Raw genomic sequence first — 14,233 nt, 5'->3', positions numbered from 1 at the left:
TTTCTCTAATATATTCATCAAAATCCCCTGGGATTGCTCTAAATCTCAAAGAAAATTCCTTCTCTCTTAATTCTATTAAAGCCAAATTCTATTGGAAAACGATTACTGTTTACAACTTCTCATTCTCCAGAATTTCCACTTCTTCATTAATTTGTTTTGCATCTCCCAAACTTTGTTTTACGCAGCTTTCCACCTTCTAAACTTATCTCTCCTCTTTCATCTTTACATTCTTTGACCCCTACTTTTTTCAAAAGCCATCAATTAGTATCAAGTGAATTAGCTTAGTTATTGCTGAATTCCTTGAACATTTTTTGAAGTAAATCTGGCATAATTTCTCTCTCTGGAGATGTTTTTTTACTATTTTCCTAGTGGCTAGGAAATTAGAATATTGTAATCCCAAAATGAAAGTGTGTCAATTGCAAGAGAAAGAGTAAAGTAAAGGCAAGTCCCCCCCCCCATTTTTTTTTTACTGTACCGTTAATACTTTTGTCCTTAATGTCACTCTGTAGTTTTAATCAATATGACAGTCTGCCTCATATTACCTTTATCCTTGGTTTTCTTTTTTTTTTAATTTATTTAGAGAGTTTATATGGTCTTCTACTCACTCTCAATGACTTTGGGAGACTTATAAGCTTTGATGTGATGCTGGATGGATTGATTTATGTTGCAACGTAAAGCCTAATCTTAATTTTAAAAATTGTGACATTTCTTTTCTTTTTAAATTACAGAACGGAACAAGAGTTTTGAAATGTCTTCTTTTGTGGAAACCAAAGCACTTGAACAGCTCACAAAATCTCCTGTCGAGTTTGTGGAGTATCTTTGAAATTGAGAAAAATATCTTAGAAAAGCTTCAAATCTGAGGAATAGATGCTGCTGATGACCATTACTGAAAATTAATTTTGGTTGAACCAACATGCACCCAATACCACTATATATAAGTACTCAAATAGCAAAGCGATGTTGATAGATACATTGGGGAGGGGGGGTTTCCCACAAAAGTATTCATCCTTTTTTAATTAAAACTTAGAAGAGCAACATTGAAATGAATGGGGTTTACATTCTTAGTTAAGTACTTATCACTTATATGTTGTGGATATATCTATGGTTTCTCAGACTGGATTCTATGTGGATAAAAGTTGGCATAGAACAGACGACATATTGCTGCTCCATGACATTTTCAATTAAAATGAAAACAACTGCAGCAATTGGTGATAAGAATCATAACTACTACTGAAGAGTGGCTGCCAATCAAACTTGTCATTTTCAGATTAAGACTTCATTAATATGAGGAAGCTTTTCACGTTTCCAATAGTAAGATTATAGTTTTCCTCTTGCTCCCATTTATCATGTATTTTTGTCAGGTGAGCAACAATTCTGTTCCAAAATATATATAGGGGGTTTTCCCCAGAATATTTTTATCCACCTATTTATTCATCTTGAATTTTGTAGATTTATTTTCAGGATTTGTCCAAAAAATAATATGAATCCTTGGATTCTACCACTCTTTTACTCTCTTGCTGTTATATTTTATATAAAGAGTCAAAGTATCTCATTTGCACTAAAACATTAAATGCTTGACCCAAATACCTGTCATAGGTGCATAGAGGTTCTTCTGATTCTATAAATCAACACTTTGTGGGTCTCTGAAGGCAATATTAGGTAATGATGGCAGCCATTTGTCAGACTCTTTTATGGCTATATAGAAGTGCCCGTTCATCTATTTCAGGGGTGTCAATCTCAAGGCATCACGACTGCATCACATGACCTATTGGAACTCTTTCCCACAATAATTCCTAGCAAACATACTCATTTTGTAAATCAGAACCTGTTTCATTAAGGTCCTCAGAATCAGTTCTGTCCCTACTATCAGATCCAATTATTTATTTATCCATTCATTCATTAATTCATTCATTCATTCAATTTTTTTAATGCCGCCGTTCTCCTTAAACTCAGGGCGGCTTACAACATATTAGCAATAGCACTCTTTAACAGAGCCAGCCTATTGCCCCCACAATCCGGGTCCTCATTTTACCCACCTCGGAAGGATGGAAGGCTGATTATAGTTATATTATAGTTTTAAGGCCAGATACAACTTCTTACCTATCAAGATGATAATAGCAACAGATAAGAAAAAGCCAGAGCTGAATCTGGCATCACCATTTATTCCCAAAATTAACAGACAATTTGTTGTGCAAACTTGTAATCTAGTAGTGTCTTCAGTTGTATTTTATCTTAACCACTCACAATTTAGGTATAATAAAATGCAGCTGAGCCGAATTTACCCCAAGGGGACACGAGTTGACTCCTCAAATTACATGCCTCAGCTGTTCTGGAATGCAGGCTGTCAAATGGTTGCGCTTAACTTCCAAACTGTAGGTAAGATCTATGTTACGGTATGTTTTCTGATAAAGAAGAATAGTCGACAATGAAGTACCAAGTTTGTGAAAGATAATAAGAGTGGCATGCATACTTCTGAAACCCATTGCTTCTTTAAAACTTTGGCATGATTAAGTACTCTGCATTAATAGAAACTTTTTAAGCAAATCATGATTACCATTTAGTTCGATGTTTCTTTGATCAATTTTTTGGTCCTAGCTCTATAGTGATATTAAAATGAGGAACATATTTTAATAACAGTAATATATCTGAGAAAACACAATAAGCTTCTGAATATGAGCAGTGAAAAACGTGTGATTATAGGCTGTAGGAAATTAATATTAGCAAGTAATAGTTCATTTGTTTCTGTTCCCTTCTCAGATATGATATTGTGGGGAAAGCTTTTCATTTACCCAGCTCAGAATTACATTTCCCACTCAGTGCTGAGTATCCATATTTTCAAAGAAGATCAGTTGGTGTGAAATCAAAATGAAAGCCCTAGCTGCTTTATTAAAAAGTGGAACGTTGTTTTAATGAGTTTGGCAGCGCAGTCTGCAATTATTAATTATCAGAGAGATTTGTTGCTAGCACCTGATTTCTGCTTTGTTACAACTGCCAAACATGTACTCAGCAAGTGACATTGTCTCTCCTTCCTTTTCATCTAAATAAAAATTAGACCGGAACTTTAACAGAATCTCTTTCAGCTCCGTGGACGGGATAATGGTGTTGCTTTTTTAAAAAAAGTTCAAAACATAATGGAACCAGACCACGGGCAAAGAGGTCTCTTCCTCCAGCTGGTTTTAGTCCGTGCTGTTTTGCACAGATTCAGCGAGCAGCATAAATATGTTTATGATTATTCAGAGTACTTTAGCCAAACGTCACAGCACTTTATGTGCTGTTATTGTTGAGCATATTCAGAAATAGTGAATGTATATGTACATTATTATTTTATTATTATTTATTACATTTGTATGCCGCACTTCTCCGGAGACTCGGGGCGGCTCACAAGATACAATATAAACAATGCAACAACAAATCTAATGAATTAAAAATTTCAACTAAAATCCCAATATATCAAAATCCGTCAGCCAATTCATTCACAACTACACATCACATTTAGTAAATGGGGGGGGAGCTTGATCTAATTGCCCCTTGCCTGGCGACATGTGAGTCTTAAGACTCTTGCGAAAGGCGAGGAGGGTGGGGACAGTGCAAATCTCTGGAGGGAACTGATTCCAGAGGGCCGGGACCGCCACAGAGAAGGCTCTTCCCCCAGGCCCTGCCATATGACATTGTCTGGCCGACGCAACCAGGAGAAGGCCAACTCTGTGGGACCTAACCGGTCACTGGGATTCATGTGGCAGAAGGCGGCCCTGACAGATCCTCCACAGCAACAATTCCTCCAACCAGCAAGTGGCACCTCCCATCAGTGCCACACGTTTATTTTCTCTTAATTTTTATATTATATTGAAGTCAGTTTTATTTTATTAAAGCAGATATTCACTTCAAAGTTAAATCCACAATCCAAATTAAAGGTTATTACTGGTTGGGCTTTTATAGCCTTCTTAAAAAGCTTTTCCACTGTGACATTTGATATTAGGTAGCTGCTTCACCTTTGTTTTTTGTCTATCCTTTTGTTCCCATTAAGATTAGAAAAGAAACAAAAGTCCCAAACTTCAATGCAACAAACTCACCAGCACAACTTTTAATCTCCTTTGTCTCTCCTGTACTTTTCCTTAGTTCCTCTTCCCAGGTTACTTGAAACTTCAAAAACAATCGATCTTTGTGTTTCGCAGCCACTGCGGCTTGAACAGCTTTTGCAAGCCGATTTCCACTGCCGCTGGTTGAGGGCCCTACCAAATACCCAACCGACCCCTACCAAATACCCAACAGCGTCCTTCTTCTACACTGCTCCTCCAGGGCAGTTCCGACCTGGTTCCGGTTGAACCAGGTGCCCGGGTGACAGGGTTTCGGTGTTCCCCTGCAGAGCGTGGGGAACTCTGTGTCGCTGTGGTGCTTGGCCATGCCCCACTATTAGCATCCCCATTATCATATCATCAAAATTCAAATGCTTGGCATCTGACATATTTGTGACCATTGCTGTGATCCCCTTTTGCATTATTTTGACAAGAAAAATCAATGGGAAAGCCAGATTCACTTAACAATCATTTTACAAACTTATCAATTACAGTGGCTCACTTTGACAACTGTGGCAAGAAATGCTGTGAAATGGGGCAAAACTCACTTAAAATGTCTGACAACAGAAATTTTGAGGTCAATTGTGGTCGTAAATCAACAACTACCTGTTTTAACTTCAAATTTTTAAAGAGATCAGGAAGCCTTTAATAGGATTTCAGTTTTGTACATTTGTCAATTTGTTAGGCTTTTTCTATTGTCCCATTAATATGTGTTTATTTGTGTAGTATCCCGTAACACAATTATTTTTTTTCATATAGATTTGTCTATGCAAATAAATATGGGGATGTATGAGTATAATGGCAAAAGTGGATACAGACTAAAACCAGAGTTCATGAGAAGACCAGACAAGCATTTTGATCCATTTACGGAAAGTATTGTAGATGGAATAGTCGCAAATACTTTGTCTGTAAAGGTAAGCATTCAGTTGCTCATCTGGTAAATTCTATAAGCACAAAGGACCTGAAAGACCAAAATAACTTCTCATGCACTAATTCCCAATATTTTTTAAAAGTGTGAATCTCATATATGCAAGGTACTTGTTAAAAGCATATGTTATAAGCATATTGAACAAGTCACCTTCAGATATTTATAACCAGGAAAATAGAAATGATGTCTAAAATTGAAGAAAGGGAGATGGCACACATGTTTGGACAAGAAAACAAGCTTAATTAATTTATAAAGAAGAATAAACTAATGGGGAGGAAATGCAGCAGGTTCTGACTGGTTCTGGAGAACCAGTAGCGTAAATTTTGAATATTTCAGAGAACCAGCAAATACCGCTTCTGGCTAGCTCCAGAGTGGGGTGGGAATGGAGATTTTGCAGTATCCTTTTTCTGCCATGCCCACCAAGCCATGCCCTCAGAACCAGTAGTAAAAAAAAATGATTTTACCACTAAACTGATGGCAAAGGTAAAATAACTAGCCTTAGAATGGATAATAAAATATCAAAGTGGTGGACAGCTTCTGCCTTTTAAAATCAACGATCAACAGTAAAAGAACAAGTAGTCGAGAAATACAGAAGAGTAGGGAGACATTTTTATCATCTAAGGGGAGTCCACCAAAAAAAGAAGGGTCAGTTATCTCCCTTCCTATGGATATTTATTGGAACCAGTCCTGGAAGAAGAAAATTAATTACAATACTAAATTGCCATTTTCAACTGGTCTAGAAGGATGTCACAATTGATGGTGTTGAAAACAGATCAAGGAGAGGAAAGATGGATGCATCATCTCCACTATAGGTCATCTGCAGTTCTATGCTGTTTTGTTCCCATATCCAGTTCTGAGCCTGGCTGAAAGACATCCATCAACATAATCCACTTCCTCCGGGTCTTTTAAAACTGCAGCATAAGCACCTTCTCAACAACTTTCAAATGGAAGGTTGGAGGCCCGATGAAAATTGTACAGCGTGATTGAACTAGATACTGCTGTTTGAGGAGATGTAGGATCACCTCTTCCTTAAACATGAGCAGGATCACCCCCACTCTTCAGGATGAATTTAGCATTGCTTAGATTCAATCAAATGTCATCTCCCAGGAGGCATCCAGCCAGAATGGACATGGGTCTAATATTTAGCTGGTCAAATTCACAGCCTTAAATAGCCTGTCTGCTTCCTTGAGAATAGCAGGTTCAAACTCATCCCAGCTAATAAAGACAGACCTATATTAAGCAAATCTGAGCAATTTTATCTAACATATGCCTAGAATATTCCTCACAATGGCCCTATAATAATGACAAACTCTGTCCCACCAAATTGAGCCACCACTCAGTAGGGTTGCCAATTGGATATCTTTAGACTTGATAATGAAAGAAAAATATGCACTTTCTGCTAGTTTTACCACCACAAACTTTAAATAAAGTCTCTAATTTGTGTGGTCATCCTTTGTTGTCCTCCAGTGGTATTCTATATGCTGCTTTGGTCATTTTCTCACTCAATTTTTTTTTGTAAACTGAGGGGAGCTACATAGGCCCAATGTAATTCAAGGTCCCAGTTGAACTGTGTAACAGACCCTCAAGAACCAGCTCAAGCTCCTTCTGAAACCCAGCCAGGTTGAACAGGTGCCTGGGATAAGTACTTCCAGGACAATTACAGAGTGATCAGTCTGTGATGAAGGATTGATGGTAAATTTTCCCAAGCATTTTATCTTGTTATAAGCTTTACATAAACAAGTCCTTTAGTCAGTGTGAATTGAATTGCAGCAAAGGTGTGTTAATATAATGCCTCAACCTTTCGTTTTAAGGTCATTTCTGGGCAGTTACTTTCTGACAAAAAAGTTGGAACTTACGTTGAAGTAGATATGTTTGGTCTGCCTGTGGATACGAGAAGAAAAGCTCTCAAGACAAAGACATCTCAAGGCAATGCTGTGAATCCTGTATGGGAAGAAGAAGCAATAGTGTTTAAGAAGGTTGGTATTTGCATTTGATCTCATTGCAAAAGAATAACGGCCATTATATTCTGATTTTGCCAACTTGTATCACTTAAAAATTCTGCCTGCTCTAATTCTCTTCCACCTGAGTTGTTATGAAAGATTTCTTCCTTCAATTTTAGATTCCTAAGTGCTTACTGATACAATCTGATTTAGTCTACAGTACTTGAATTTATTGATGGATTGGACACACAGGTCAAATTGCCCACAGGTGTATTTTATTTGGATCCTTCTTTTCCAGTCTTGTTCTTTTATTATTAGTGTTTTATTATGTTAGTAATAATGTTGGCACTTGTTTAGATTTAGATTTAGATTTATTGGATTTATATGCCGGCCCCCTCTGCGCAAACTCGGGGCGGCTCACAACAATAATAAAAACAGTACATAGTAACAAATCCAATGCCCACCAATCTAATTACAATTTTAAGTTAAAATATTCATAAAACAATCCCAATATATATAAAAAAACAGGCACACAGTCAATCAATCAAACGGCAAAACAATATGGGCAAGGGGGAGATGTTTTAGTTCCCCCATGCCTGACGACAGAGGTGGGTTTTAAGGAGTTTACGAAAGGCAGGGAGGGTGGGGGCAATACTAATCTCAGGGGGGAGCTGGTTCCAGAGGGTCGGAGCCCCCACAGAGAAGGCTCTTCCCCTGGGTCCCGCCAGACGACATTGTTTAGTCGAAACTACAGAAGGGAAGAGTGAGGCCAGATACTGAATGTGATAGAAGTAGAAAGTGAGGAGCTATGGAGCCTTGGGACATCTCGGGAGAATGACTGAGGTGCCAGATCTTCGTTTTCTTTTTTATTTATTTATTTAATTTATTTATTTACCTCCCATCTTTATCATTTTTACATATAACTCAAGGTTGCAAACATTTACAGCACACCTTCCTCCTCCTTCTTCTCCCCAAACAACAACCCTATGAGGCGGCTGAGCAAGAGTGATTAGCCCAAAGTCACCCATTAACTGGGTTTTATGACTCAAGCAGTTGTTATGGTTTGTATTGTGTTTCTGATTTTATTGTTCTTGTGAGCCTCCCAGAGTTGTGCTCTAGGACAGGAAGCTATGCAGATCTTTTAAACAAGTCAACAAATAAGTAGAGTCTCCTAGAAAGTCATTTATTTTATTCTTGTTTTATGGTTTTTGTTTATACTCGTTTTCCTTTTAATTTACCCAAGTATAACAGTATACTAGTTATTATTATTAGATAGCTCATCATTTTTATATCTATGATCATTTCATATTTTACCCTTTTTAATTTATTTTATTGCATTTCAGTGTTTAGGTTGTTAAGCCAGAATATTAGCGAATGTGTAATGTTACTAAGCTTAAATAGGGTGTAGAGGAGCAAAAAGGGATAGCCTTGTAGAGGGTGTGTGTAATCATTAGCAAAAATATTAGCCTCAGCCTAGAAAACAAGAAAGTGGGAGAAAGAAAATTACAGTTGCTCTAACTTCACTCTCTTTGGTATAAGAAGAGGAAAAACTATCACATTGTCAAGATTCTGCTATTGTACCAATACATAGTCAAGTTTTAGTATTTCCTGTGACGTCAATCTTGTGACATGGCATACTTTGAAGGGCTGACAGGATGTTATCTTTTTACAGAAGTTTTTTGTGTCTTATGTTGCTTTGCTATTGATATTGCGGGTGTGTTAGCCCAGAGGTGGTGCTGTTGCTTCACAGTTAAGAAGCTGGAGTCATGATTTTATGTTTTAAAAATCTATAAATATTTATAGGGTTTAAGAAATGTATGTCCTATTCTTTGAAGAAATTTGATGACATGTTGCTTTGATAACTTTTATCAGTTTTACCAAAAAAAATTACTATGTTTTTCGATAACTTAATTATTAGTGATTTAGTTGCACACCCACCCACAAAAATCCCATATATTTATTTTGTGGGTATATCATCCTACATTTAGAGTATACTTTTATTTCATGTGCTATTATTTTTAAAACTAATGTGGCAGGTTCACAAAGATTTTTTCAGGCTAAGCTGAGACTCTTTTTTGAAGGGGGCTTTCATTTATCAGACTATCAAAAATGTGTTTGGATTTATATTTACGGTAACTAGAATGAGGCTTTTAAGTGTATATGGGCTTAATGGAGAGTTATTACCTATCTCTATTAGGCTCCTAACAATTTCTTGGGTCAACATGCAGCAAAAAAGAAAATCTTTCATTTCTTGGCTTAAATGCACTTAAGACATATTTGGACTTTATTGGCATGTGAACTGAATTTTGATCCTGAGTCAAATAAATCCTTATCTTTATGGAAAAATAAAAATAAGTGGAAAGATATTCTATTGTTATATCAGGCATGAGAAATTGATAATAGGATTATATTGAGAGATTAGGAGATATCAGTCTCGAAATATGCAATTTACCCATGTTTGAAAAGACAGTTTCCCCCTGTAATAGGTTTTATTTTGGCATGGATTTCATAATATTTTACAAACAAATTCTGTGCACAATTCAGTATATTAGTTTTACACAATTAAAGGCATATGTTACTTTTATGTAATTTGTTTTATGTTAGTATATTAATTTGGGGAAGAGAATTCTATTGGTTTTTTATTTTTGTTATGATATTGCAATGTCATAATGTATTAAGTTGTTAGATATTACTATTTTTCTTTTCATTTATTTTGCATATTACTTTTTCCTCTATTTTTATAAATTGCATTTTTTAAAGAAATCAATAAATAGCCATTGTTCCATGTAAAATGATACAAATAAAGGAAACCCCAATTGTTGGGTAGATGTTTATTCCAAAAATGAAAATCATAATTAACCCTAACCTAATCATGGTAATGTAAAGCAGTATGTTTCTAGGATATTGTGGTATATTTGATAGGAAGGTTTTTTAAGAAGAAGGAGGTATTGATATTAAGAAGTGTCTAAAGAAAAATGTAATACTTTTTTGCAAGCCCTAGTGTAGTCTGTAAGACATTCTAATATATCCAGATACAGAATGATGATACAGATGATACAGAAAGAAGGGAGGGATTAATGTTGAAAGAATAATATGCCCAAGATTATTCAGACACTGAGATAAGAAGAAACATATAGAAGTTAGTAAGCTCAGTTCTTTACTGATTGACACATGAAAAGTGCATTCTGAGAACCAGATGTGAGTCTCCTCTCTTCATTAAAGCTAATGATGGGGAAATTGTTGACTATTTTAGGTGCCAAATATTTAAAACATTTAATGTTTAATGATACACACATTTGAACTAAGAGAGTTACAGAAGAAGAATGAAACTAACAAACATGCTACATCAAATGGTTTCTCAGAGCAATTGGGTACTGAATTTTAATAATTAACTTATAGTACGAGAACACTTACTGCCCATGAGATCAGGTGATTATTGCTCATCCACATCCTCCTGTTTTTGACTTGAACACTTTGACACAGTTTGAGCCATTTTGACATCCACTATAGAGGGGGGTTCCTCCTGCTTCTGACCAGTTTACCCAAACCGGTAGCAACCTGCTGGTGATGTCACAATGTCATCAGAGTACCAATTTGGTCGGTGCCTGTCCCTGGAAGCTGCCATCTTTTTTTGGGTGGGGGGTTGAAATTTTTGGTGGTTTTTTTCTTCTGAACATGCGCAGAAGCCAAATTTCCAGCACTGTGCATGTATCACCATCTTGGATTTCGCTTTAAAATTTTTTTAAAAAAATTGTCACTGCACATGGGCGCACGAATGAAGCACACATGTGCCCATGAGGCATGGCTACGCAGGGTGGGAGAAAATGAACCATTAGTGAGATAAGTTAGAAAACCCATCCCGATCCATAGGTTTTCATGTAAAATTCTGTAGCCATTTTCTGTGGGATGTGGGCTGCTTCTAGATATCAGATGATTCCACATAACCCTTTCCCAGTCTTTCATTGCCTTCATGCTGTCAGCTATAAGTCTTAAGAATTAAAAAGATTCTATGTGACATCAGGTGTTGCTGAGACTCTGATATGTGACATCAAACCAATTATGACATCAGGTCAGAACCATTTTGAACAGACAATGCAGGTAGTCTTCACTTAACAGTTGCCTCATTCCGTGACTATTCACAATGATTTTAAAAAATCTAACTTTATGACCTTTGCAGATCAATAAAGCAGAGCAGAAGTGAAGACCAGAAGCGCAATCAAAGTTTCATTTTGCAACAACTTTGTTTGGTGACTGAATTACTTTTTCCAATTGTGGTTGCTAAATCATAAAGAACATGCAAGAGGAAAGACCCTTTACTACAGTTCATTCTAGTATAAGAGACTTGAATTATCCTTTCCACCCCTTTCTTTCTTGTGGATGATCTTAGCTGATCTCAGTTAGTTATGCAGGGTGAAATCTGATTAGTATTAGGACAGGAGACCACCAAGGTATCTCAGAAGTATAGAATAGATTGAAAAGTAGAAAGAAAAAATCCTAGAAAAAACAAACTGCTTCTGTATGGTTGCCAAGAAAACCACTACATGGACATGCTTATATAATTGCCAAGAATGACATTCCCAGGCATAATTTTTCTCTGAATGTGAACGAGAGAAAGAAAATTTAGCCAAAGGTTCAGACTGCATACTTTCCAAGTCTTATTCAAATCCTGTTAAGTTTCCAAAAATATCTCTTGTGAAAATGCTTCTTATTCCAACTCTGTGTATGTAGTGCATCATAAAGCTCTAAAAAATATCTCTCTTCAGGTGGTCCTGCCTTCTCTAGCATGTTTGAGGATAGCTGCTTATGAAGAAGGAGGGAAGTTTATAGGGCATCGGATACTACCAGTATCAGCAATTCGACCAGGTAGAAATTTGGATTATTGTTGTTTTTGCTGTTGCATTAATCTTGAAAGAAGGGAAGAAGACAAACAGAACTTGGGTAACATGTTTCCTGCTTATGTAAGCATTGTCAGTACGATGTATGATATTATGTTGGGTACTACAATACATATAAACTATCAATGCATGTTTAAAGGAATGTATCTTTAAGAGAAGTGTGCCTGTTGGCCATAAGGGGGAGCTAACGAGGTTCCTGTTGGGGAAGTATAATTGATAGTTACTTTGTGTATAGAGCTGTGTGCTGATGTATCCGATTTGTATTTGATATTTGGAGTTATATTTATAGTTTGGATTGTATAGAGATTATTCTACTATGTATCTGTATATAATATATACAGATACTCTACATTTACTAGTCGGGTTTATTTGCTTGAATAGTCCATTCCTAACACTATTCGCACATTTACTCTGTATTAAATTTGTTTCGTGGATGATATATTTTCCCTAAACAATCTAACAATTATACAACTATGACAGGACTTACTGGGAGATGTCAAGCCACCTTCCCCCTGACTCTGCAGCCAAGACTGTTTGCTGCTTCCTCCCACAGAAATTGTTTGCAGGAGAAATGGCACTAAACCCTGATCCCAAAACTGGCCTTGACCATTTAGAAAATGATATGTGGGAAAGGAAGCTTTCACAAGTGCTCAAATTCTGTTTCAGGTTGGCTTATCTTTTGAGATGAGTTCCTCTTTTGGTCCACCATGTTATCAGTCCTTCCTCTAATTTCATGATTTCTCCCTTCTCTGAGAGGGCTTCTAGGTAGTTGCAAGCCTGAAATACCAAGCATGATCTTCCGTTTTTAATCCTCCAGTAGAAAATGTTAAACCGTGAGCTTACCTTTGAGCTTCCTGACAAATCTGGACTTTCCCAAGGCTGCATATTGCCGCTCAAGCACCTGAGCAGGTCTTCCCACTCTCCTTGGACTCAGGGGGCACAATTGAATTGTGAGAAGACATTAATAGGTGTTGACACAAAATGGCTGCTGGGTAGTTTTCCATTCCAGTGTTCCAGATGATTTTCAAAATGCAAAAATTCAAATGAAAGGAAGCCACATGGAGTCAGTTGAGTCATTGGGTATTTCAGGCACACAAAACTGTTGTGATGGACGGGCCTTTATTCTTTACAGCTTACTTTCATGAAGTAATTAACTGCCATACTCGAGTTAAACATTTATCAATTTTTCATGGTGTGTGCCTTTATTGCCTGCAGCACTGCATTGGTTAACTTGTAAGAGAAATGGAGGGCCAGAGACAGTAGTTGTCCCACTGTTTTTCTCCCCCAGGTTATCATTATATTTGCCTGAGGAATGAAAGGAATCAGCCCTTGATGTTGCCAGCTATATTTGTATACATTGAGGTTAAAGATTATGTACCTGATACCTTCGCAGGTAACTTTATTTATTATTTTTTTATTAATCAGATTTGTATGCCGCCCCTCTCCGCAGACTCGGGGCGGCTCACAGCAATCGCCATACAATGTAAACAAATCCAATATTTAAATTAATTTTAAAACACCACAAGTTAAAACCAATCATACACACTAGCATACCATACATAAATTTTATAAGCCTAGGGGGAAGGGACATGTCAATTCCCCCATGCCTGACGACAGAGGTGGGTTTTAAGGAGCTTACGAAAGGCTAGGAGGGTGGGGGCAACTCTGATATCTGGGGGGAGTTGATTCCAAAGGGTCGGGGCCGCCACAGAGAAGGCTCTTCCCCTGGGTCCCGCCAAACGACATTGTTTAGTTGACGGGACCCGGAGAAGGCCAACTCTGTGGGACCTAACTGGTCGCTGGGATTATCACATTTATAAAGATAAAATCAAATTTTAACTTACAGTTATTTTGTCGCCAGGCATGGGGAAATTGATATACCCCTCGGCTGTTCCATTTTATGTATGACTTGTGTGGGTTGTATGGTTGTTTTTTAATAAGGGTTTTAAAATTGTTTTTAATATTGGATTTGTATTTTGTATTGCTTGTTGTGAACTGCTCCGAGTTCTCGGAGAGGGGCGGCATACAAATCTAATAACTTGTTATTGTTATTGTTGTTTATTTATTTATTTGTTTGTTTGTTTGTTTGTTTGTTTGTTTGTTAGATTTTTATGCCGCCCCTCTCCGTAGACTCGGGGCGGCTCACAGCAATAGCAAAACAATGTACAACAAATCTAATAATTTAAAAAACACTTTAAAAAACCCATTAATAAAAGCAAACATACACACAACCATATCATGCATAAACTGTATAGGCCCGGGGGAGATGTCTCAATTCCCCCATGCCTGATGGCAGAGATGGGTTTTAAGGAGTTTGTGAAAGGCAAGGAGGGTGGGGGCAGTTCTAATCTCCGGGGGGAGCTGGTTCCAGAGGGTCGGGGCCGCCACAATGAAGGC

General features: G+C 37.2%; 1 protein-coding gene across 7 annotated transcripts in view; it reads left to right on the top strand.

The window, feature by feature from the left end:
• The window catches only part of PLCB1 (phospholipase C beta 1), a 535,828-nt gene that overhangs the window by 427,104 nt on the left and 94,491 nt on the right, over positions 1-14,233 (top strand). For all 7 annotated transcript variants that reach the window (XR_011557370.1, XR_011557371.1, XR_011557369.1 and 4 more), the window contains exons 17-22: positions 729-813; positions 2,252-2,376; positions 4,833-4,987; positions 6,813-6,977; positions 11,705-11,804; positions 13,125-13,229. Coding sequence is in view for 4 of the 7 variants with exons in the window: in XM_070732668.1 (XP_070588769.1) it covers positions 729-813; positions 2,252-2,376; positions 4,833-4,987; positions 6,813-6,977; positions 11,705-11,804; positions 13,125-13,229 (735 nt within the window). In the remaining 3 variants the exon portion in view is untranslated. The remainder of the gene's footprint in view (positions 1-728; positions 814-2,251; positions 2,377-4,832; positions 4,988-6,812; positions 6,978-11,704; positions 11,805-13,124; positions 13,230-14,233) is intronic.

Source organism: Erythrolamprus reginae, chromosome 1, assembly GCF_031021105.1.
Source record: "Erythrolamprus reginae isolate rEryReg1 chromosome 1, rEryReg1.hap1, whole genome shotgun sequence".
Classification (NCBI taxonomy): Eukaryota; Metazoa; Chordata; class Lepidosauria; order Squamata; family Dipsadidae; genus Erythrolamprus; species Erythrolamprus reginae.
The sequence above is the reverse complement of the archived record's forward strand: the minus strand, read 5'-3'. Positions and strand labels throughout refer to the sequence as shown.